This window comes from Rana temporaria, chromosome 1 (assembly GCF_905171775.1).
Source record: "Rana temporaria chromosome 1, aRanTem1.1, whole genome shotgun sequence".
In the NCBI taxonomy this organism is placed as follows: Eukaryota; Metazoa; Chordata; class Amphibia; order Anura; family Ranidae; genus Rana; species Rana temporaria.
In genome coordinates, this window is record NC_053489.1 from 442,114,807 (window position 1) to 442,140,552 (window position 25,746).

The following is a 25,746-nucleotide window of genomic DNA, read 5'->3' on the forward strand; positions in this document are numbered from 1 at the left end:
GAGATGGAGACGGGCGTCCGGGTCATTTGAGTGCTGTCGTTGGCTGTCACAATGGTCACATGATTGGAAGTGTGCATCAGGAGCTTTCTGGTCCACACCAATGACTGTGCTGGGAGCATGTTCTCAGCACAGTTTTGTGTTTACATAGGGCTGCGTATATGCAGCCTCTCTGCGTTACAGCCCACCAGCCAAGAGTTTGCGTATCTGCCGGTGGAAAGAGGTTAAAGTGGTTGTAAGGCTTTTAGGATGTATGAAGGTAAACCCCCCCCCTCCATTACCCCATGCAAATAACTGAAAACTGTATATGCCGCTTTCCATAATTTTGTGTCCCGTTGTATCAATCTCCTTTGTCAACTTTTTTTTTACTATCCACATAGTAATTAGGCCAAAACTGGTCTAAATCGTAAACATTATGATCAAAAGTTACCATAATATACAATGCTATCGGAGGATGTTTATTTTGTTTATAATTTATTTTCGGCGTATCCATTGGAACATCTGCTAGGCTTTTGAACTTTTTTTTTTTTGCTCTTCCAGACAATGTCTATGAAGTGAAACTAGTGAAGAGCAGTTCTGGCCTGGGATTCAGCTTTTCTCGAGAGGAAAATCCCCTTTCAGGTCAGGAGGACTCAAGCGTAGTTCGAGTTAAGAAACTGTTTCCAGGTCAGCCAGCTTCAGATTGCGGCAAAATAAATGTTGGAGATGTCATCCTAAAGGTGAATGGAGCCTCACTGAAAGGACTTACTCAGCAGGTAATCTGTTTTAATGGATTTAGATTGGATAGATAAGTGTTCTGCCATTTCTAATAAAATTATGGCATTTTAAACTAGTTTTCTCTTTTTCCACTCCCAGGAAGTTGTTTCAGCTCTGAGGGGGACCTATCCAGAAGTCACTCTTCTGATGTGCAGACCACCAGCTGGTACATTGCCAGAAATTAGCTCTGTGATACTGGTGAGAACAAGACGGACCATGTCTGAGACTTTTATGGGTGCTATGTACTGTATACTTCTGCCAAGACAGTCATACTTGTTCAGCAGTTAAAATCATTGGGATGTTCATATCCATGTCATAGCATGACACTGACATTGTACTAATTAGGCCATTAATCAGAAGACACTGTTAGATTATGCACTATAAATATATGCACGTTTTCTCAGGCACTAAATAATTGGAGCCATGTGGTAGCAATAAGGCACATTTGATTTGTTTTCTACTATTGGCACAGTGTGAGCAAGTTCACTTATTTTTTTACGTGTTGGCTTATATGATTCATATTAAAATCATGTTTATTTTCATTTAGACACCACTAAATACCCCGCAAAAGTTTCTACCGGATGAGAACCAAGGTGGCTTTCATAGCACCGACCATTCACTTGCACATGAACAAGATGATAGTTCAGATGAGGATGAAGAGGTAGCAGATACAAATATAAGGAGACTTAAGAACCCTTCTAGGAGGGATAGCTATAGCGATAGTAGTGGTACAGGAGAAGAAGACTTTATACCAATACAAGATGAGACGCAAATGTGGAATGCCACAGTGTACCAAACTCCATGTGCTTCAAGGGTATCACCCCATGGTCAAGTGGATAGCCCCGGCATCCAAGAGGAAACAGTCCGCTCCAGCTTTTACACACCAGAACAGACACCTTACAAACCACAATTTGAAGACAGGTAAGCAGTCCTATGATTCTTTTTTGGTATCTGAATGACATTGGCAGGCAAATATTTTAACACCATTTAATCTTCTCTACTGAATGTACATGACTGTAACACTGGTTAACAAGTTTGCAGATCATAAAAGTCAGAAAACATTGCTGTGCATTTGCATATTAGGAATAAGGTAACTCAAAAAGTATATGTAAGCATATGTAAGTAAGTGTAAGTATATGTAAGTAATGAAGGCATGAATGCCAGGTAACTAGCATTATTTTCAGGAGAAGCCATCAGTGGCTGACCAAATACTTGCTCATACCAGGTTTTCTTGAAGGTATATGTCCTATTTTATTGCATTCTCATTTTGGTCCCTTGCATTATGGAAGGATAACCTGCATAAAGAGCAGAAGACCGATTTAAATAACAAATATGACAAAAGACCTAGAACTGTTGAGTAGTTAGAATTCTATTGTAGGCAAGTATGGGACAAAAGTCCTTTCCCAAAACTGTAGCAACTGGTCTGGGTTCCCAGAGTGTTGGTAAAAGTAATCATTTGAATCGATGGGTTGAAAACTGAGCAGTACAATGAAGTAGCATTTTGTTTCTTTTTATTTCATATGAGCAAGGACTAACTATGATTAGTTAATGTTGGATCAATCACTGATAGATTATTAATTGGAATTTTCAGAAATCAGTTATTAACTTTAAAAACAGACAAGTGTTTTCTCTAGTATTATGTGAAACACAAACCAGCAGAAAAAAATGAAAAGGTAATATATTAGTAAAGCAATCCCCAACCATTGCTACAATCCTGGGTTCAATGGCGGAACTATAGGAGGATAGAAAAGAGCCACATGTATTCTAGATGTATATTCTTTGATAGGACCCGGGCTGTATTTTTTATAATTTTGTATTTGTCACCTTTAATTCCTTTCGCAGCATTCTCTCAACTGACAAATTAAGGGGCAGTACTATAAGTCAGACCCTACTGAACTGAATAGTCCTGTCAGGCTATAATGATTAGCTTGCTGATAAGGAAAGAGCCCTAGAGTGGTCTCATTGATTTTCTGCTGCTTTTTCACCATCTAGTCACAGGCTAGGACAAGATTCTGACCAAGCTGTATAGGTTTTAACTGCAGTGTAGAAAAGTTAGGTCAGGGACATGGCTATTCTGCTTGACAGATGTTAATAAATCTTAGAAACAAGTCACATATGTATTTGAACTGTGTGTTTAGTTTCATCTAGTATGTTGTGAAGACGGTTATGAAATTAAAATGTGATTAGATGGTAAAATTGTATTACTGAGAAAAAAATTCTGCAGTAATATCTGATACAAAAAATCTGAAAATAAAAATTATAGCCTTATAGGAACTCATAGACCCATGGTGAAATAAATATGGCTTTTTATGGTGTCTGTCACCCAAAATATGTGGCTGGGTTGGAACAATTTACTGCTTATGCAAGGAAAGAAGAGGATTATTCTTGTGATTAATTTTGGCAATGATAATAGTTTAAGGATTTTGTCACAAGATTTCAGTTTATCATTGAATCTTAGATTCATGAGCTGTACCCGATTGGATAGAGCACGGGTCACCTTTCACCAAGTTGAATTTAGCTTGTAATTGTAGGAGGCTTTGCACTCCCCCTTCCCCATTTTTTTTTTTTTTTTTGTGCAGATTAGAGGTTTTACATAAAGTTATATGGGCTATAAATATTACGCAGGTATTGCAAAAATGCAAATACTCTACAGCCCTCATTACCCACTAACATCATTGTTAATTCTGCGCTCAGCTAGGTGCACAAACCCCATCCTTCCTTCCTCCAACTATGACGGTAACACTCAAGACTTGGAAACAACTGCTCAAGCATGCTCAAACACTACCCTAAAAATCCCTCTATCAGCACTGACCCCCCTCATATCCCAAATATCCCTCACAGCCTGGATCAATAAAGGAATAACACACCTTCACAACCTGTACATTGGCAACTCTCTCAAAACCTTTTCTGTTCTTCAAAAAGAGTTCAACCTCCCTCAAAATGACATATATTAATATCCGCAAATACGGCACTGCCTACTACAAATCTCCTACAACCACCAGACCATCCAAGCTTCGGCGCGGTCCTTTCTAACATCCCCTACCGTAATCCAGAAAATAAACGCACTGTTTTATAACATTCTCCAACAGAAATGCACCTTCGTTAAATCTTCCCCTATAAACAATGGAAAGATGATTTAAGACAGGGCTTGACAAATTTGCTTTGAATCTAGGAGCCAGCTAAAAAGTTAGGCGCCAGGTTTATTGACGTCACTAGGGTTGGTATCGGTCCCCCCTCCACTAACTACAGACCCCCCCCCCCCCCACTAAGTCCAGAACCCCCTCTCTCAGTATAGACCCCCCACTAAGTCCAGACCCCCCTCCTGCAGTATAGATCCCCCTTACTAAGTACAGACCCCCCTCCCGCAGTATAGATCCCCTTACTAAGTACAGACCCCCCTCCCACAGTATAGATCCCCTTACTAAGTACAGACCCCCCTCGCGCAGTATATATGCCTCTCACTAAGTATAGACCCCCCTCCCGCAGTATAGATCCCCTCACTAAGTACAGACCCCCCTCACTAAGTACAGACACCGTCATTGCAGACCCCTATCTATCAATGCAGACCCCCCTCCATTAGTGCAGCCCCCCATCCATCAGTGTGCACCCACCCTCAGTGCAGACCCCCCTCTCCATCAGTGCAGCCCCCCATCATTGCAGACCCCCCCCTCAGTGCACCCCCTCTCTCCATCAGTGTAGTCCCCCCACAGTGCACCCCACTCTCCATCAGTGTAGGCCCCCCACAGTGCACCCCCCCTCAGTGCAGACCCCCCTCTTCCCTCCCATAGCGCCCCCCAGCACATGTCTATTTGGACTACATTAAAAAATTTACAGACCTCAGAACAGCGCGGGATAGGCACAGCGGAGTGTGTCCCTCGGACTCCCTCCTCCTCCTCCTCCGTAAGCAGAGAGGAGAGGGAGGCGGCTTCGGTCCATTCCGCTGTGTGGGGGCGAGGAATGTGCGACATGTAGTGCTAGCCGGCGGCACCGCTCGCTAACACTACTCGTCGCACAGTCCTCAGGGGGCCGAGGGACACACTCCGCTGTGCCTATCCCGCGCTGTTCTGAGGTCTGTAAATGTTTTAATGTAGTCCATGTGTCACCCGGTGCGGAGAGGAGCATGGCGCTGGGAAACCACTGACTCCCGGTCCCCGATGTTCTCGAGGCGCTTCCCACAATACCTTGGGGCAGGGCGACCGCAGCAGTGGGGATGACAGGCCGCCGAGGATCACCAGCTGGACTCTACTGGCCACTCGTTCCTCCCGCCATGTCAGCCGCTGCTGTGCTGCTCTCTTCCTGCTCCATCCCCGCTTATACCACTAATCATGTTCATGGCCAAGACCCCGCAACCCGCCCTGTAGCAGAGGCACCTGTCACGGATCAAAGCCCAGGCGCCAGGGTGAAATTTTTAGTCGCAACGGCGACCTGGCGCCTGAGATTTGTCGGGCCCTGTTTTAAGACAGTCTTTCATGACCAGGGGTCAAGTCCTGGGGGAAAAAGTGTGGGAACAGGTATGTGACACTTGCCTGCAAACAAATCCAGCGCTGTCCCCTGTGCAGGCTGTGTACATGAGCCGCCGGTAACGGTGATCTGACGATATGGTTCCGGCTATCGAGATGGTTCCTGTAAGGACTGCGCAGGTGCAATCCTTGCCGACGGAAATCACCGAACCTCCAGGGCGACGTGGAATTTGAGGTAACATCCTCCAATCCACAGGGGATGTTAAGGAATGAGCCTGGATGCTGGCCGAGGTTCGGAGATTTCCGTCAGCAAGGATTGTGCCTGCGCAGTCCTTACAGGAACCATCTCGATAGAGGAACCATACCGACAAGTCACCGGCACAGTCTAACTGAAGCGACGGCACGACATGCCGTTGCTTCAGTGCACATGTTTCACTGACTTCGACACATGCAGATACAGGGGGATATCACCTAAACCGTGCAGGTTTAGGAGATAGCCACACTAGCTACAGGTAAGCTTTGATTATAGGCTTACCTGTAGCAAAATGTGGTTTGTAAGGGTTTACAACCATTTTAAGTCAGCCACACAAGTAACCTGGGGTTATTGAGTTTTCTGTCAAATATAAATCTGAGCCCTGTAATATATTTGGGTGATTTTAATTGCTGTGTTGGTTACATAGTGTTGTTGCATAGTAGCAAGAATCTCTTAAACGCATATAAAAGCAAATCAAATTTCCATAAACACACATAAACCCATGTGCAATATGAGCCATGTGTTTTTATTCTGCTTTTTTGCCAGAGGTCCTGGTATTTTTTTAGCCACCAATTGTGCATTGTTTTACGTGACTTTTTCTATTTGAAAGTATTATTAAACCCTCAGTGGTTTTAAGCTTTACACATTAAGCACAATAAAATAAACTTTCACCAGTAAACTATTTGTTATTTTATTTTTACCCCAGCACTTGCAGTTTAGTACTTTTTAATGCTGCTGGCTCCTGCTCTTTCAGTGCTGCTTCCCTAAACTTCGGGTCTACACAGCAGACAGTGTAGTCTCCAACCAGTCTGTTGGCTTGGAGAAGAAAAAATGAGCAAGAAAGAGGAGCAGTGGGGTGCCTTATACAACCCCATTGCCTAGGATGGCGTTTTCATTGATGCCCACAGTGAAACCACTCCCTTCATGCAAGGGTGACTCCATCGGATGCTGCATGAGAAAGTAGCCACCCTGAAACAAGAAACCTGGGGCAACTTAAACGGGAACACAGGCAGGGATTAAAAGATAAAGAAGATGCATATTCAGTAAGTGATTGCAAATGCTTAAAAATAAAATGGAGTTTAATATCACATTAAAGTGATTGTAAAGTTTTGTTTAAAAAAAATATATAAAATAAAAAAATGACAAACACGTTATACTTGCCTCCTCTGTGCAGTTGGATTTGCACAGAGTAGCCCGGATCCCTTTTCGCTGCTCTTGACCCCTCCCTCCTGTCCAGTTTCCTCATACAGCAAGGAGCTTGATATGGGGGAACCCGAGCCGATTCACAGCTCTGTGTGTCTATTCAGACATGGAGCCCTAACCCGACCCCGCCCCCTCTCTCCCATGGATTGACTATCTGACTTTGGTGGACAGCCGTGGGAGCCAGTGGCGCCGCTGCTGTGTCTCAGCCAATCGGGAGGAGCGTTCCAGACTGCTAAGACACTCGTGGACATCGCTGGAGAGAGATATGGCGCAGATAAGTATTAGGATGTGCTGGGGAGGCTGCTACACACTAATGCTATCTTAATGAATTCTATGCATTAAGATAAAAAAAACTTCTGTCTTTACAACTCCTTTAAGAGTAGTAATTTGAAGATTATTTAAAAGAGCAATTAAATATTTAGAAAAAAGCAGAAATGTATTATTGCAGATGTATAGACTGTATAAATTATAGTTGTTTGATGAAGTATTTCCTATTACAGCAACCCTCCATCTCCTGTTTCTCTCGAATTGACTCCAAGTCCCAGTGACAGCGCCCCCCACCTGTTGGATTCTGGCGCTTACTTAATTAATTCAAAGTCGCTTCTTGAAGACTCGTCATCTTTCAAAAGCCTTAGACTGAAAGACCTTGAGGATTATGAGCCAGTGAGTTTTTACTTGCACTTTCTCTCAAGTCTGGAAGCAGCAGTAGATGTACTACCTTTTATATTTTAAAACAATCCATGCTAGTAAATATTGTATGTAGACATGGTTTACTTGTCACATTACTAACAAAAAGGCAGATTTCACACTTGTTTGTTAGTATGTGACCTTATTACTCTCTAAATTATGTAACTGCAGGCAGATTTAAAACGCCAATTGTTGCCGTTATGTATTTATTAAAAAACTATCACATTCATTTTTAACTGTAGATGATGCTGCCCACATAGTCTGGAAAAGAAAGTTTCACTGCTGGTAGCCAGTTGGGTACTTATATTGTAATATTTTATTTAAATGTGTCTTAAAGTGATTGTATGTAAAAAAGTATATATAGCAATATGATATATATAGAGGTGGGACTTTGAATGAGACCGTGACTAAAAAGTACATAGATCTCCATCCCTAATATTTGATGGAAAGGACTCAATGAGAAAGTGGATAGAGTGGGCAGTGGGACTTTGTATGAAACACAAAACTGAGGTAGATTGAATCAAATAGAGATGTTTTAATTTATTAAAAGGTACAATAGAGCATAATGCAGTGATGGTGTCAATACAAATTCAATGTATCATCCAGAATATAACAGTCAACATGATTGGTAATCACATACTTATAATATCACGTGATTGGTAATCACATAATAATTGATAACATAATAAAACATACTGTTATACATGAAAGTTGATAGTCCAACACTTACTCCAGCATAAATAGTAAAACAATATTATAATAATAAATAGTTCATTGATGATTCAAACATATCAAAACCCATGATAGATACATGACTGTTGTACTGGGGTGACAACCAAAAGTGGGGCTCGACGCGTTTCGTGGACTCTATCCACTCATCAGGAGCAACTATACAATGGGAGTACCTAGAATGGATGACCGAATTGAAAATCAATGGTAGTTGATTAGCATAAGGAAAGAGAGCACCAGAAACCTAGAGTCTGAGCATTCTTACCTATGTATGAAATGTAGAAGTAGATATGTCATGGTACAAAATATAAGGAGTAAAGGGGAGTCACCCCAGTACAACAGTCATGTATCTATCCTGGGTTTTGATATGTTTGAATCATCAATGAACTATTTATTATTGTATTAAAGTGATTGTAAACGATCACCTTGTAAAACAACCCTTTCAGTTTAAAATAGAAATGAAAGGCAAAACATTTTTGTATAGATATAAAAAAAAAATACGGTAAATGCCTTTTTTCCCTTTTTTATAAGTGATCATATTTCCTCTGTTCTCAACTGCATAAGAGCTAGGGAGGAGGTGAAGCCACAGCACACTGAGCTTCCCAGTGAATGTTTGTGCAGCGGGGGTGTATCAAAGCAAGTTTGATCATTGGAGGAGAGCATGCTGAGTTCCCAGCATAGCAAAAGAACTGACCATGGTGTGTTCTCCTGCTTAGTGGTCAGTTTTTATTAAAAAGGCAAGGAAACTAGCAGGGACACCAGGGATTTCACATAAAGGAAGCAATACAAAGAGAACAGGAGACTTTATTATTCAAGTACATGGTATAGCAGGCACATCAGGAATATGAAGTGTTGGAGGTGACAAACGCTTTAATATCTAATGTCTCTTTTCAGGAGGTGGAGCTGCGTGTGACTCTGACTAAGTCCGAAAAGGGGAGCCTAGGCTTCACAGTGACCAAAGCCAATGATTGTGTTGGCTGCTACATTCATGACATCATACAAGATCCAGCCAAAAGTGATGGACGTCTGCAACCTGGTGATAGACTTATTAAGGTTGGTATACATCTACTGCTTCTTTGCTATAATCTTTTATAAGAGAAGACCAGATGCTTAAAAAATGCACTGACCTTTTTGATTTTAATGTGTTTGTATACTATTGCAGGTTAATGATGTAGATGTCTCAAATATGAGTCATACGGAAGCAGTAAATCTACTCAGAGCAGCACCCAAAACAGTCCGCCTTGTGCTTGGCCGGGTCTTGGAAATTCCTAAACCACAGTTTCCGGCTCATCTCCTGTCTGATGTCACTCTGACATGCCACAAAGGTTTTTTAGGTAGGAAGTACATTTGTATTTGTGTTGCCTTTTCCCTATGTGTGAAAATGTTTTACCTTGTTGCTTTATTGCAGCTTTATAATCATCATTCTGTTTCCATACAGGTCTGTCACTCTCAGGAGGCCCCGATAGCCCCTCCCAAGTTATTTATATAGAAAATATCAAACCAGGCTCAGTTGTTGATCAAGAAGGGAGCTTGAAAATTCTGGATATCATCCATTATATCAATGGAGAAAGCACTTTAAATATGACACTAGATGAAGCAAAGCGTGCCCTTGAATCGGCTCTACCAGTTGTTGTGCTAAAAGCAACAAGGTACATAATCAATTTTTTTTTACTATGTAAAAATCAAATAAGGTTACTGGTATGCCTGTGCCGTTAATTTATATACATTAATGGATAGCGTATAAACATTTTTTAGATTACTTGTACTACTTTGCCATTTACATTTTTGTTTTTTACATTGTATATATGATGCCAGGATATTCTGCAGTGCTTTTCTATTGGAAAAAATCGATATAAAAGGGTTAATGCTGTTGCACACATTAAACCAGAATATGGAGGGGCCATTCATTCCGCCGCGTACAGTTATCAATAAATTCACACACTGTGCAGTTATTCATTTAGCTAAATACATGTATTCTAAAATGATGCTTGGACTGGTAAGCATCAAAAGGGCTCATCTGTCCAAAGATTTGCTTTTCTTTACAGACATTTTTAGTGTTCAGAGAAGCCCATAGATTTCAGATTCCAATTTCACTTTTGTAAAGAAAAAAAAAAAAAAAACTGTGCAAATTATGGAATTATGTTTTTTTTTTAGTATATGATATTGTTTACAAGGCAAAGTATGATGAAACCTACCGTATTTTCCGGCGTATAAGATTACTTTTTGCATCTAAAATCATGCCCTAAAAGTCGGAGGTCGTCTTATAGGCCGGGTACCTGTCTGTCAGACGGCGGCCATCCATTATTCAAAAGCCGCGCCTCCTCCTCTGACTGTTCCGTGATAGGCGGAACACTAATTTTCCCAGCAGAGCCTCTGTTCAGTGTTCCGCCTATCACAAGATGCCTTCTTATCCTCGGCCTCGGACGAGAGGACATCCGTCATAGGCGGAACACTGAACAGAGGCTCTGCTGGGGAAATTAGTGTTCTGCTGAGTTGTCATATTCTGCTCCCTATCACAAGAATGCTACGGAAGTGACGTTGCAGCCAGAAAAATCAAACTGCGCATGCGTTCCAACCGCAAGTGCGATGCGTTCCAAAAGATTTACGACAGTACACACCAGTGAACCCATCAGAAGATGTCACGGAGGTGACAACCATAGACAGAGCGGGGGGGGGGGAAGAGAGAGAGAGACATACAGATTGAGATACAGAGAGCGTTAACCGGGGCTCAGGGAGGGGATTACCTCCCCTATGTGCATTACTTGCCCTATGTGATAAATATGTACACGATCCCCGCAGATATATTCACATCCCTCCTATCCAGACCAACCTGTGGTGCAATGCTGGGACTTGTAGTGCCCATCTAGAGCAACCTGTGGTGCAATGCTGGGACTTGTAGTGCCCATTCAGAGCAACCTGTGGTGCAATGCTGGGACTTGTAGTGCCCATTCAGAGCAACCTGTGGTGCAATGCTGGGACTTGTAGTGCCCATTCAGAGCAACCTGTGGTGCAATGCTGAGACTTGTAGTGCCTATCCAGAGCAACCTGTGGTGCAATGCTGGGACTTGTAGTGCCTATCCAGAGCAACCTGTAGTGCAATGCTGGGACTTGTAGTGCCCATCCAGAGCAACCTGTAGTGCAATGCTGGGACTTGTAGTGCCCATCAAGAGCAACCTGTGGTGCAATGTTGGGACTTGTAGTGCCTATCCAGAGCAACCTGTGGTGCAATGTTGGGACTTGTAGTGCCTATCCAGAGCAACCTGTGGTGCAGTGCTGCGACTTGTAGTGCCTATCCAGAGCAACCTGTGGTGCAATGCTGGGACTTGTAGTGCCCATTCAGAGCAACCTGTAGTGCAATGCTGGGACTTGTAGTGCCCATTCAGAGCAACCTGTAGTGCAATGCTGGGACTTGTAGTGCCCATTCAGAGCAACCTGTGGTGCAATGCTGGGACTTGTAGTGCCTATCCAGAGCAACCTGTAGTGCAATGCTGAGACTTGTAGTGCCTATCCAGAGCAACCTGTAGTGCAATGCTGGGACTTGTAGTGCCTATCCAGAGCAACCTGTAGTGCAATGCTGAGACTTGTAGTGCCTATCCAGAGCAACCTGTGGTGCAATGCTGGGACTTGTAGTGCCTATCCAGAGCAACCTGTGGTGCAATGCTGGGACTTGTAATGCCCATCCAGAGCAACCTGTAGTGCAATGCTGGGACTTGTAGTGCCTATCCAGAGTAACATGTGGTGCAATGCTGGGACTTATAGTGCCCATCAAGAGAAACCTGTGGTACAATGCTGGGGGTTGCTCTGGATGGGCACTACAAGTCCCAGCATTGCACCACAGGTTGCTCTTGATGGGCACTACAAGTGCCAGCATTGCACTACAGGTTGCTCTGGATAGGCACTACTAGTCCTAGCATTGCACTACAGGTTGCTCTGGATAGGCACTACAAGTCCCAGCATTGCACCACAGGTTGGTCTGGATAGGAGGGAAAGTAATGCACATAGGGGAGGTAATCCCCTCCCTGAGCCCCGGTTAACGCTCTCTGTATCTCTATATCTGTATCTGTATGTCTCTCCCTCCCCCCCCCCCCCCCCCGCGCTCCGTCTATGGTTGTCACTTCCGTGACATATTCTGATGGGTTCACTCTTGTGTACTGTCGTAAATCTTTTGGAACGCATCACACTTGCGGTTGGAACGCATCGCGCATGCGCAGTTTGATTTTTCTGGCCGCCACGTCACTTCAGTAGCATTCTGCGATAGGGAGCAGAATATGACAACACACCGCCTATCGCGGAACAGCCTCAGGAGGCACGGCTTTTGAATAATGGATGGCCGCCATCTGACATACTCTGCAAACAGGAGAAGGTAGGGAGATCGTCGAGGCAGGGAATGGAATGGCACAGTGAGGCATGTATAGATGGCACAGTGAGGCATGTATAATGGCACAGTAAGGGGTCGTCTTATACAGTGAGTATTTCCCAAAACCAACATTTTAGCTGGAAAATTAGGGGGTCGTCTTATACGCCGGCAAATACGGTACTTTAAAGCTGAACTCCAGTCTTAACAGTTGTTCATGTTCCTCCCCTGTACTGAAATTACTTTGATTTCACTGCACACTGAGTTTCTCATAGTGTGCATTAGAAGCTGCAGCAAGTTAGAACCCACCTTATTTTTCGGCTGTAGGTTGTCCAGCATAATCTACCTCTTTTCTCCCCAGGCTTACTGTCCTTCGTCCGCTCCTTTTGCTCAACATTGCATATGGGCATTGTTTAGGGCAGTCTGCACATGGATGTAATCTGGCTTGGAATGCCCATCCCTGCAGGATGGACTCGAGGGACAATAAAAATCCTCATTTGCAATGAGACTGTCACTGCACTGTAAAGGTTAAAGGCTTGTTTAGGTCTAGTGGACTATTTTAGTTTTTTCTGGAGATAGGCTTTCAGACTGTTTGCTGCCTCCTTCCTCTGCTATCTGCATGAGTCACTTCTGACTTTTCCTGACACCAAGAGAAAAAAGGTGACGGGGAGCAGCACAGCCTATGATTGACTGCCTCAGCTCTGTTCCTGTGTGCTGTGCGGGCAGGGGGAGGGGGGGGGTAGTTCCCTTCCCTCCAATAAGCTCTCGCTGAGCTCTGTAATGTGTAATTTTAGGTCTCTACCCCCTGCTTTTCTTTCACAAGTCATTTACTTCACTGGGTATATGTAAGTGTTTACAATCATTTTAAGCCATTTTGATTTTTGCATTTCTTCTTCTTAGAGCCAGCCCACTGCTTGCATTAGGGCTGAGGACACATGAGCGGTGTACTGTGGCAGGGTGCTATTCTTTTTGCCAGCTATGTACAGCCTGCCTGCCTGCCTGCATTGCATAGAGAAGCACAAAGACCTAGTGATATCACTGAGTCTAAAATAAGCTATGTTGTAATATGTTTTATTTGCATGTTGATTAGGGAAGGGAAAAGTACATTTTAGTTCTGCTTTAAAACCGGGGCATCTACTGTAGTTTGAACTTGGTGGGATCTTCTTGCAACAATTCATTCACAGAATGCATCTTGGAAGAACTCATACGTAAATAAAATGTGTCCTTTTTTACATTATGTGCATAGAAATGCAATTTCTTTAGCTCCTATGGTTAATTTTATATAGAAATGTAATGACTTTTTTTTATTATTATTATTATTAGGGAAGGCAATCCTGTGATGCAAAGCAATAAAGAACTTTCAAAACCTTCTAAAGTTAATGGTAACTAAATTTTGTTCAAATAGATTGTTATAATTATTATTTAAGTTTTGTGTGTATTTTTTCTGTGCTTCCAAAGATTGCCGCTGCTGATGTATACTTTCTCATCTTAAAAGTGTATTTGCTTGTGCATGGTGTAAAGCCACAATTATATACCCTTTCCTCAGCAGCAAATACCTTCCTTTTGCTTCCACGTGGCTTTCAGCCACTGGGAGTGAAAGCAAAACCTGGTTTAAGCTACATATCACTAGACTCCCCAAGTGACAGTGCTGTAAGCGCATGTTACAAATAGAAACATTGTCCGACACATCAGGTACAAATTTGGAGGCAGAGCCCTGTCAAGGGTTATAGATGATTTTTATTTCTGGAGCTCTCCAAATCCCTCTATTGGGATACTAGAAAAACGTTTAAAGCTCATTTCTGGGCAAATAAAAAATTATACCCTTCACTTGGTCTGTGCCCACACTGCAGGGGTTAACAGCTTGATCTGGCTAGAGAAGAGGAGAAACCATTTTGCTTGCCTGATCCTCTGCTCCCCTGGCAGGTGGTGATTTCCTATGATCCAGCAGTTTACTGTCCCTCTGTGTCCTCATGCCCATTGCAGGGCTATGGACCCTGCTCTGGTCTTGACAACGTCAGAACCCTACACCGGTGATGCATGGGGGAGCAGATGCTGTGGGGAGTAGTGGAGGATTATGTATATAAATCTCCTTAATATGATTTTCCTAAACATAAACAAGCACATCCCCACTGTAAGGGATCATTTTTTTTTATTTGCCCGGAGTTGGGCTTTAACTGTAAAATGTCTGAAGTTGTGTTTATATAATTCTATAATATTGTATAAGACTATAATATGCATATCCAAATGATCCTTCATTGTTTCCCTATTGACTATAGGCTATCCTGGTGGGGAACGATTTAGGCGGATAGAAGATAATTCAGATGTATATTCTCCAGAGGTAACTATTTTTTTATTTGGTTTTAGTTGATTTCTTGTTAATACACAAATATTGACAAACTTTATTTGAAGTGCACAAACTGTCTCTGCACAGCAGTGCGGTACTTTACGCTGCTGTGTGGCAACATTCGGTGCTTACCTGTGCAATGAGGTAAAATACATGTCTACAATTTACTGCAGCTCACTGCATCGCGCCTTTGTGCTGCGTTGCAATGCGAGTGGGGCATATAAAAAACAATTGTTTTCAATATGTCCTAGTGGTGGCTGGCGCTCATACAGTGTGGACCTATGTGTAAATGAGCCCTTACGCAGTGATTGAATGTCTATACTTTCTTAATAGTAACATGAAATACAAGCAAACTTTATGTAATTGCCATTATTGCTTTTCAAGAGTATCACCATGTTGGCCTTATAATTTGGTTTGAAAACCCAGACAAACTGCCTGTTAAGTGTTCCGATATGCTTATGCTCTAAATATATTGAATGTAATATTCCAAGGTTAGTTCTCATGTTACCAGATGGCAAAAAATCAACATGTTACTCTATTAAATTGTTTTAGTTCTTGAAAGGAGTAGTGATTGTCGGGGATAAAATGTTTCTAGCACACCTCCATTTACGTAGTGCCACAGGGTATGTATGGGTCAGGGAGTCCTATATAAGCTACCGTATGTCAATTATAGCAAAAGGGAGGACCAATATCAAGTTAAACCTTTCTTCAACTGCACATTAAATAGCTTTGTCTAAATCTGCCTTTTTTTCTTTGTGTTCCTAAAGGCTGGCATAGTTCATGTTGTTTTGGAAAAGCCTGCCTCTGGAGAATTGGGATTTTCCCTGATAGGAGGCGAATATGGTATATTTGTGAAATCCATCAGTCCTGGGGGTGTAGCTGACATAGAGGGGAACTTGCAGGTTGGAGACAGATTGCTTAAGGTAACCTTTCTTGAGTCTGGTTGCTTCTCAATTTTTATCTCTTTAGATGCTATGTTTCTGAAGACCCTTCTATTGCTATCAATTTCTGATGGCCCCCTAGAGCATACAAAACATATTTGTTGGATTCTCGGCAGCTTAATAAACCTTCCAGTGTATATATAAATTCCCCCCTGAACCACCTTTTCTTCCAGTTTTTAGGCATTAGGCAGTTTGCTGTCTCCAGCACCTTTATTGTGTGGTATCCGTTTCAATACAAAGATTAGAGTAAACCTGGGTACACAAATAGTTTTTTTTTATTTTATTTTTATTTAACCAGTGGGTGGAACAATAAAACTGAGAGATCCCAGCATCAACACAAGCAAAGTTAACGTAGAGTTCTCCGGCTGTTCTATTGTATTCTGACACTGGGGTAGTTGGACAAGCTTCTGTTACACTCTACAGAATAGCTTTGACATGGCAGTGTCATTTGCAAACTTGTCACGTGAAAAATAATTAGGTTTGCATTACTTATCTGAATACACTAGTTTCTTAATGGTACATTACAGGACACAGCATCTTGGTATTGGAGCATGGGGTTATTGCTAAAGTCCCTAGATGTATAAATGTCTTCTTTTTGCTCTGAGAGATGCAAACCTTTATTTGTTTTTTTCTTTGAATTTTTTTGTGTCCGGAATATTCTACTAATACGTATACTAGCTTCTTATAATCTTTGAGGCTTCAGTTTGTGGGGACAGACACGCACCCCACACTTTTACTCTCTGGAGCATGTGATCAACTGATGTATCCACTCCCCTTCGCCTCCTTGCTGCACAGGAATCAGGTTGGGAGTACCCTTGCTGGGTTGATCCTTACTACACATGGCAGACCAAAGGCTCAAGGTAGATAAGTTAGCAGGTCTTGCCAGCTCTCACACTCTGATAATGGTTCAGGGGAAGTTTGTAGCATCTCCTCTACCAATCCTGATTATGTTAGTGTTGATCACTGTCCCCAGTCTAAGTTGCTACCCCCCTCAGAGGCCTCCCTAGATCCTTTTGACACACCCTCCTCCTGTCTTTGCAGAGAGGAATTTTCAGATGCTAGGTCTAATTTTATGGGTAGGCTGTCGGCCCTGTTATAGAGTCCTCAGATTGGAGGAGATGCAGGCAGTCTACCTCACCTCTTCTCCAGAGACCATTTCTGATTCTCCTCTTACAGCTTCTATAATTCATGAAGAGGAGGAGAAGGAACGGTTCCTTATATTGCTCAGAGGCTCTCATATAGGGGCAAACACACATTTGGCTGATATTTATCCCAAACTTAAAGTCCATCTCCAGAGAAAGGAAAAATTAAGCCCACAGAAGTGCTACACTCGCCTTAAAGAGTTAAATGTTTATTAAGGCCTAGGATGCCACAAATAAGGATTTTTGACCTGTAAAATCCTTTTCTTGGCGTACAGTATAGGTGGGTATGGTTATCAGGGGTGAGGTAGGTTGTTGTAGAAGTACCCAAAGGTCTTGACCATGGCTTTAAGGCAATAAGTTGGGGTACCATCTGACTGGAAAAAATTATCAGATACAGATTTAAAAGGATGCAGTCTAAGTTTTTTCACCGGCATTCTGTGGGGTTTATTAAAATATTCATAAATTTGTTTAGCCCACAGAAGTGATTTAGCTATTGTTTGCATTTCCAGGGCTTTAATTGATCCCTAAGTAAATCAACTTCCCACAAATGAGTCACTGAGGGAGCATAGAGTATTTGCTTTTCAGTTCTGTGCAACTAACTTTGCAGGGGGGCTTTAGTCTGGTTCATATCTTCGTTTAATCAGGTGCCAGCAGAGATGTATTGACCCATAATGTTCGCTTTATGTTCTTCCCAAAATGTAGAGGGGCTTTTCACTGAGCCCTTAATCTGAAAGATTTCCATCAAGTCCTACAAAAGTTGCTCTTGGACAGTCTTTTGTTCAAACTCCAGTGACGTGTTTTAGGGTGGCGATTAGAGATCAACAAGTCAATATAGATAGACACCTGATCTGACCATGTAACAGGATTTATTTCAGAACCCACAGTGTTAGTAATTAAGGGTGCTGAAATAAAAATGTTATCTAACCTAAAGTAAAGCACAAACTCTTTATGAAAGGGATGTTTAATTCATGCATCTTCGAGCATCAAAGAAACATGTTCTCTAAACCTATGAAATTATATAAATTGTTAATCTAGTGGAGGACGAATTCTGAAACCATGCATTTCTGTCCCTTGATGGGAACATGACAAAACTGAAATCTGAACCCACAACCTTGAATGAGTGGCAGCGTGAAGCTTTGCAAAAACTTGAGTCAAAAATCCGATCTGGAATTCGGGGTGTAGACATTAAAATGGATGGAAACCCGATTCTTTAAACTTGAGCTGGGCACATCTATCTGCAGTGTTTTCTTATCTCTCTTTAAAGCACCAAGTCCTGTGACTTTCTCCTGCTCCGTTCTTTTGTTATCAGCATGATAACTTCTGACAAGTTCTCTATCAACTGTGATAAAACGAAGCTGAAATTTGTATTAGAGGTTGCTATAAATAGATTAGCAAACAGCTTAACTATTCATAGAACAGCTCTTCCTATGTGAAGAGGGGGTGTATGTGTTTCCTTCAATCAGCTGTCTTGGCTGTATGCCCAGACTTCACACCCAATGCTGAACAGGAAGAGAAAATCTCTAAACATGATGTGAACCTTCTAAAGAATATATAAAGCTTAATACAGCAGATATACATGTAAAACTTATGTAGAGAGATTTGTTTCATTCCTGTGTATCGCCTCAGGCTGTTCACTTAACTGGGTATATGTGAGCCTTTACATCCACTTTTAGCAAAGTGAGTGGAGTTTCAGTATATTTAAGTTGGCCATATATTATATGTTTTTCCTTTTTCGGTTTACCTAGTGCAAGGGCCAACCTGATTGCATAAAAAGTTGAGAATGTTTAGGTTTGACCTCGTATTATATGGTTTGGGTAAATTTTAAGGAAAATGTTAAAAGTGAAAATTGTAGCCTTACAGTCTAACATGAATCAGAGGGGTCAGAGAAGGAGACTTGTACTCTTAAAGGGCAATTATGCTTGATCAAAATTCTTTTGAAAATGAGTTTCTTGTATCATGATCATGTCTGCCCTTGAGGATTTTAACTCCTTCCATGCCAACCATCTTTTCTGAAAGAGTTCAGACCTTTGCCATTATAAAACATTATATGCAGAGACATGGTTATAATATGACGTAGACTCTGTGTAATGTTACATTATTCTGCTTATGTTTAGGGTGGAACATGTAACATGTTTCATCATCTATACTTTCTTAGTCTAAGACTAATATCATTTGTCCTCTAATGTACTCCAAGAAAAGTATTTTGAAGCAAAGTCCTATTTTCCTGGCTGCTGTGTTACTTTAACATCAGTATTTTGAATCACTGACCTGGAACATGTATGCAGATAAGAAATTCTAACTTTTCTCTCATTTTTATTTACTGCTTGCTTATTTGGGTCAGTGGCTCAGATTTGTTGAAGTCAGATCAAGCCAATCAGCTATGAATTTCTGAAGGAGCACAGTGATAGGAGACCCTAAATATCTATTTTATGAAGGTTGTAAATGCTTTAAATTAGGCTTCCTTTGCTGACCTGGCATGTCTGGGTGTTTGGGACATATGCATAGTTTCCACTGGCACACCAGTTGGTAGGAATGAGCCACAGAATCCTGGTTATTAATGAATTATGTTCTACACAGGTAAATGGGGAAATTATGCAGGGTGCTACACATAGTAAAGCAGTGTCCTGTCTTCGAAACGCCAAGGGACTGCTACAAATCGAAGTTTCCCGTGAATTTATGCCAAAGGATACATCTGATTTTGACAAGTGTAATGGAAACCTTGGTAAGTGTATATGTTTAGAACACTTAATTGTGTATATGTGTCATTTGAAGTATAACTAGCATTATCTGACTAAAATATTTAGGTGTTTTGTATATTTTTTTCCCTAATAACTTAATAAAGTGTTTTTTTATAGCATGAATTTTTTCCTGATTGCAAGTTATAAAAGAGTAATTGTATTTTCAAATAGCAACTGTTACTGAAAAAAGTTAAATAAAGTGTGAAGTGTAGTTGCCAACATTTTAACATAATTTTTAAATGCACCCTGTTGTTAGGTTAGTTTATTCCTACATGTCTTGAATAGCGCTGTCCTGAAAGGCAACTGAGCTAAATATTCAGTTTCTTGTATCGTGATCATGTCTGCCCTTGAGGATTTATGACTTGTACTGCAGTGCCCAGTTCAGCGCATTAGCCCATCCTTTTATCCTACATCTGCTAAAAACCTAATTCTGAATACAGTGCATTCTCTGGTTTCAGATTATGCACGTTTCCCCACTATTTTGGGCTTTCAACTATGGCTCAGGGCAGATTGTGTGAAGCAGAAGCACTAGTTGGCTGCTTAGGAAACTGCACGTGGCCACAGCAGAAAGCTAAAATAGTAGTGGACAGAAAATTGGCAAGAGAAATTGAGAGAGCACTCACTGAATGACAGGTATTTTGCTGCTTTCAGTAGTTATAGGAGATATGGCAAATTGTAAAAACTGCACCTTCTCCTATGTGTCTTCTGTGTAAACCCATAATAATATGTGATCGTCATATTGCATAGGTATATTTAATACTTTAGGGGTTAAAAATACACCTGTAATAGAAAATATATGAATGTATTCATAGAATGTGCAAGTTCTTGTAAAGATTATTACTTAATATTTCTAAAATATGAAAGAGAGATGCGCGTTTCCTTGCTTAGCTGAGAAGTCTTTTTTTTTTTTTAGACACTGAAATGCATGTAAAAGACCATCAGAACTATGAGGATGATGATGAGGATCAGAATGATGTCATTCAATCTCTGCTTGATGTTGTTCATGAACAAACACAGAACCTTTTACAGCTGAATCGCCAGAATGCACTTTCAGAGGAACAATTCCCAGGTACTAGTCCTTAGCTTGTGATTGTAAAGGGAAACTAGATTAAAGTGTAAGCTCACCTTTTCAGAAAAAATGAAAAGGTGAATTAACACCCTACACTCTCTCCAACCCCCGATTTACTTGCCTCCGCAGGTGATAAGCTGTCAGTACCTGTGCACTGGTCCAGGGATTTGAAAACCCCACTCTTCACTTTCTTTCTGTCAGGCTTCTGGGATGGATCAGAGTGACTCTGATTGGCCAAAGCAGTCAGAAACTGGTGCTGACCAATGGGAATCGCTCTGGTTAACATAGAAAAGTGATGGCAGAAAAAAGGCTGAGTAGCATGTTTAAAGCTATTTACTGTTGACTGTCTCACTACCTCTGCTGGAAGTTTATTCCAAGCATCGGTTACCCTTTCAGTAAAATAATATTTTCGAGAATTTGTTTTGAATTTTCCTCCACTTAGTTTGGGGTCATGTCCTTGTGTTCTTGATTTTGGTTTCATATTGAAAACGCTGCCCTCCTGAACCTTATTCACCCCCTTGAATATTCCAAATGAGGTCTCACTAAAGATCTATATAGGAGAATCAGAACCTCCTTCTTCATCTGGTGATCCTTCTAGTGATGTATACTATTTGCTTTTCCAATTGCCTGGTCTCACTGTTTGCTCATTTTGCAATCATCTGAAATAAGTACACGAACTACACTGCACTGACAGCTCATTACCCAAAGTGACAATAGGGTGAAGGAGGGGCGTAGGGCGTTCACTGCTTCATTTTTTCTGGAAAGGTGAACTAACCTTTGCACCCTATGTACCATAAAGCGGCCTGTAGAAGTAACGTGAAGTTGGATCAGATGACTTTTCACATGTATGAAACGTGCATACATGAACTTTTGTACAAAATGCCTTTCAACAGTTGGATCATGTCAAAAAAATTAAGGGCTAAAAATAGAAGGGGAAAAGAACATTCTAAACATAAAACATTTACCAAAATACTAAACTGGCAAATCAACAAAAGAGTTCCACAAAGTAAATACAGATGAACTTAAACAGGAAACCAAATTAGTCAAGAATCATAAAGGACTAAATAAACAAGCAAAAAATAGGAAAAGGAAAAAGACTACTGTATGAAACTATGATGAACCAGTATATGGTATTTTTATGCTTTTGTAAGGATATGGGCATGAAAGGGCACACCAGCCTAGTATAGACCAGATAGTCTCTTTTAAAATCAATAAGTTTAAACAGCAGATGTAATTACAAGTGTTTTGTAAACCGCAAGCTGGGCATGGCTTATGTGGAGTGGTAAGCTGCAGGGAGATGTCTGTGAAATGGCCAGCAGCATCATATCACCTCAACTAGGAATATCATAATGTATTGACTTCAGGCTTTAATGGGGTTGTAAAGGTTTGTTTATTTTCTAAATAGGTTCCTTTTAAGCTATTGCATCGTTGGTTCATTTACCTTTTCCTTCGATTTCCCTTCTAAATGTTTTTTTCCTTTGTCTGAATTTCTCACTCCCTGTTTCTCCTCAGTAAGCTTGCCCCCATCATCCGAGCTGTTCTGGCTGGGGGTTAGTCAGCGTGCTTGCCCCCTCCCTTGGGACTACATCTCTGCAGGGAGACACTGTGTCAGCGTCTCACAACAGGGACAAGCATGCAGACTAACCCCCAGCCAGAATGGCTCAGATGATGGGGACAAGCTTACTGAAGAGAACAGGAAGCGAGAAATTCAGACAAAGGAAAAAAAAACATTTGGAAGGGAAATCGAAGGACAAGGTAAGTGAACCAACAATGCACTAGCTTAAAGGAACCCATGTAGAAAAAAAAAAAAAAAACCTTTACAACCCCTTTAAGTGTCTATAAACCTGTATTGCCTATAAATTATTATTCTTGGAACTAAACAAAACTATTTTACAATTCCATTTTGCATTTAAGTTCAACAGGATGCAGTCTGCTTTATTTCAGAATCTGTCTGGTCTCTGTGATATCAAATGTGCATAATTTTCTAACGCATTTTACTAATGTATGTTACATAGAGGACTTGAATGAGAAAGACATGGATGAGAAAGCAGAAGACACAGACTGCGATGGTTCATCCTTACCTGATGACTCTCCTGAGGTAAGAATATAAATTGGAAATTATTCAACATTTCTGCCAGTGAGGATGTAGTCAGAAATTCATGACATGTATGCATCATTTTCACTGTTCTGACATGTATGACAAATTCATACAATTCTTATTTGCAAATTGTTTAATCTCTCTTGCTATTGCTGCAATACATTTTATAAAGAAATACTGCCATATTGGTGATAAGGAAATGGAGGTAAAAAGGACCTTTTCCATTTTGGAATAAAGTGCTTTGCACATGTAACCATCATTAATAAATTAAATATATCAATGTATTAAAGAGGCACCATCCTGTTAAAGGTGCTGGACTGAAAATGAAATTTGGATGGTGCAATGAATATTGACAGAGTCATTTCATTCAATGTACATGACCAGTTGCAGTATCAGTAAGGTTTGGTCATCTGCTGTGTATGGAAACTAGTGGGGGCACATGCACAAGCGCATGTCACACCACTCAAGCCTGCCTATGGGGTGGGGTGGGGCCTCTGGGCATGCTTGTGTGCCTTATACTGTGTGTGCAACATGGGGGATCCTCTTGCACATCCCATCCAACAGCCCTGGTGGTAACTGGAAGTGTAAGGACAAGTGGTGACACAAGTTCTGATTGTGGCACAACAAAATATAGACTATAATGCTGAGCATTAGAAAAGCATTTGAAAATGTTTAAAGAACTTTGTTTATTAAATTAACCTTACTTATAAGGGACAACAGAAGATTTTCACAAGCAAACAACTTACTATTCATAGGTTGTATCATTGGGACCAAATTGTGCTGTTTAGATATCCATACTCCCAGATAATGTGACTTTATGGACAAAATGAAAGCTAGTTTAGAGTAAGCTGAGTTCTGAGCCTTAACTTTAAAAAATTGTGACTTTCCCTAGTTAACTCTAGTTCACCATGCACCTGTAGCACACCATGCAACAAAGGTTTTTACGTAAAAAAAAAAAACCTACAGGCCACGAAGAATTTAATATCCGTGTTCGTTTTAAGTGCTGTGGCTGTTGGGTCTAGAGAAACCATGTGATCATGGGCAAACTGCCAGGCCTCATCACATGAAAGTATTTTATGTTCTGCTCCATTCAGCCCTCTTGGTGCCATTGTTTTAGACTTCATGTACACACAGCCAACTTTTGAAGCAGAAAAACGCTGCAAAATCACGGCAAAATTGTGCCACAATTATGCCGCGGTTTGTATTTTCTGACAACCGGCAGTCTAAACGTTTCTATCCTGAACGCGATTCTTCTGTATCCAGGAGATGGAGGTTGAAGCTCCTCTAACTGCAGCAGCTCCTAAACTCTGGTAAACGCCTGTGTGTACATAGGCACTTTGGTGTTTAGAAGCTTTGGTAAAAAAAAAACTGAAAAAACTCTCAAGTTTAGGAGCTGTAGTGTACATGAAGCCTTAGAGACACTGGAGAAAAAAACTATTTGGCTGATAAACACTCACCTGCCTGCCATGATCCGCTGAAAAAAATTTACTGAATTAAATGCCAATCATTTATTGTCTATTTGTGTCTTAATAACCATATCCATGAAGGGAATTCACTTAATATAAATTATCTCACCAATGTGCATTTGAAAAGTATTGTTCTTTGTATTTTATAATCGGTGATTCTACTTTACTGCCTTCCCCCCAATGCATACCTGAATGTGTTGTATAGCAAGGCATTCATTGTCAATAAGGATACTTGTAGTTATTCCCATGAGCCAAGGTAGTGTAGTATATAAGATCAATTATAGTTTATAGCCAATTTGCATATCAGTGACACAATTGCTGTTGCTAATATAGTCTTGGTCTGTTTTGAAAAATAAAGAAAAAGTAAAAATTGGAGCAAAGATGGTAGTTATCCACTTGGGATCCGCGCTATGGACGAAAGACGTCCACAGCGCGGCTCTCAAGTGGCGAGTGGACGTCCTGTTGTTGACATTCCCCGTGCGCGCCAACAGCGTGCCCGGCACATCGCTGGGAAGCCGATTCGTGTGCCTGGCGGCCGCGATGTCCCCCAGGTACCCGCGATGTCCGCCAGGTACCCGCGATCGGTGGTGACAGCAGGGACGTCAAGCTCTGTGTGTAAACACAGAGCTCCACATCCTGTCAGGGAGAGAGGAGACGATCTGTGTCCCTTGTACATAGGGACAAAGCATCGGTCACCTCCCCCAGTCAGTCCCCTCCCCCCACACAGAACACACCCAGGATACACATTTGACCCCTTCCTCACCCCCTAGTGTTGACCCCTTCACTGCCAGTCACATTTATACAGTAATTAGTGCATTTTTATAGCACTGATTGCTGTAGAAATGTAAATGGTCCCAAAATTGTGTCAAAAGTGTCCGATACAAATATATAAAGAAAGAAGGTGAAGGGGTCGTGGCGCTGTCTCAACTAGAGGCTAAGGTACCAGGTGAGTGTGACTAATACGTGTGTATTAACTTATACGTGATCCAGGTGTAGGTGAGTAGATAATGGATCTGATCAGTAAAAGTGCCTAAATGTGCTTATGCCTAAATGCATAAGGTAGCGTGTAAAAAAACACTCAAATATGCATATGTTAATATTGAGTATTGTACACTCAGTGGCTGGAAGTGCAATGTGTGGTGTGACACTTAGTCACAAAAGTGTTACAGCAATAAGTGCACTGAGTATGTGACCAATAAAGGCAATATAAAAGTAAATAAATAAATATATAAAGTCAACAGTGACCGCCTAGCAGCGGTATCTACAAGCTAAGTAAAAAAAAACAGCAGTGCAATAGTGTACAGTCCATAAGATATATGCCAGGGTAACGGTATGAGTATTAAAGTCCAATTATACATTTAGGCATAAGCACATTTAGGCACTTTTACTGATCAGATCCATTATCTACTCACCTACACCTGGATCACGTATAGGTTAATACTGTACCACTCACCTGGTACCTTAGCCTCTAGTTGAGACAGCGCCACGACCCCTTCACCTTCTTTCTTT

At 41.3% G+C, this 25,746-nt stretch overlaps 1 protein-coding gene across 11 annotated transcripts in view; it reads left to right on the plus strand.

Annotated features, from left to right (window-relative positions):
* PTPN13 (protein tyrosine phosphatase non-receptor type 13) overlaps positions 1–25,746 on the plus strand; it is a 350,570-nt gene that overhangs the window by 292,640 nt on the left and 32,184 nt on the right. For 8 of the 11 annotated variants that reach the window (XM_040326640.1, XM_040326643.1, XM_040326642.1 and 5 more), the window contains 13 exons: positions 538–752; positions 853–951; positions 1,301–1,674; positions 7,170–7,332; positions 8,980–9,138; positions 9,248–9,419; positions 9,524–9,734; positions 13,763–13,821; positions 14,716–14,777; positions 15,551–15,706; positions 19,444–19,588; positions 20,518–20,673; positions 22,689–22,771. In XM_040326640.1, coding sequence (XP_040182574.1) covers positions 538–752; positions 853–951; positions 1,301–1,674; positions 7,170–7,332; positions 8,980–9,138; positions 9,248–9,419; positions 9,524–9,734; positions 13,763–13,821; positions 14,716–14,777; positions 15,551–15,706; positions 19,444–19,588; positions 20,518–20,673; positions 22,689–22,771 — 2,054 coding nt within the window. The remainder of the gene's footprint in view (positions 1–537; positions 753–852; positions 952–1,300; positions 1,675–7,169; positions 7,333–8,979; positions 9,139–9,247; positions 9,420–9,523; positions 9,735–13,762; positions 13,822–14,715; positions 14,778–15,550; positions 15,707–19,443; positions 19,589–20,517; positions 20,674–22,688; positions 22,772–25,746) is intronic. The other 3 variants (XM_040326655.1, XM_040326660.1, XM_040326674.1) reach the window with 1 other exon arrangement.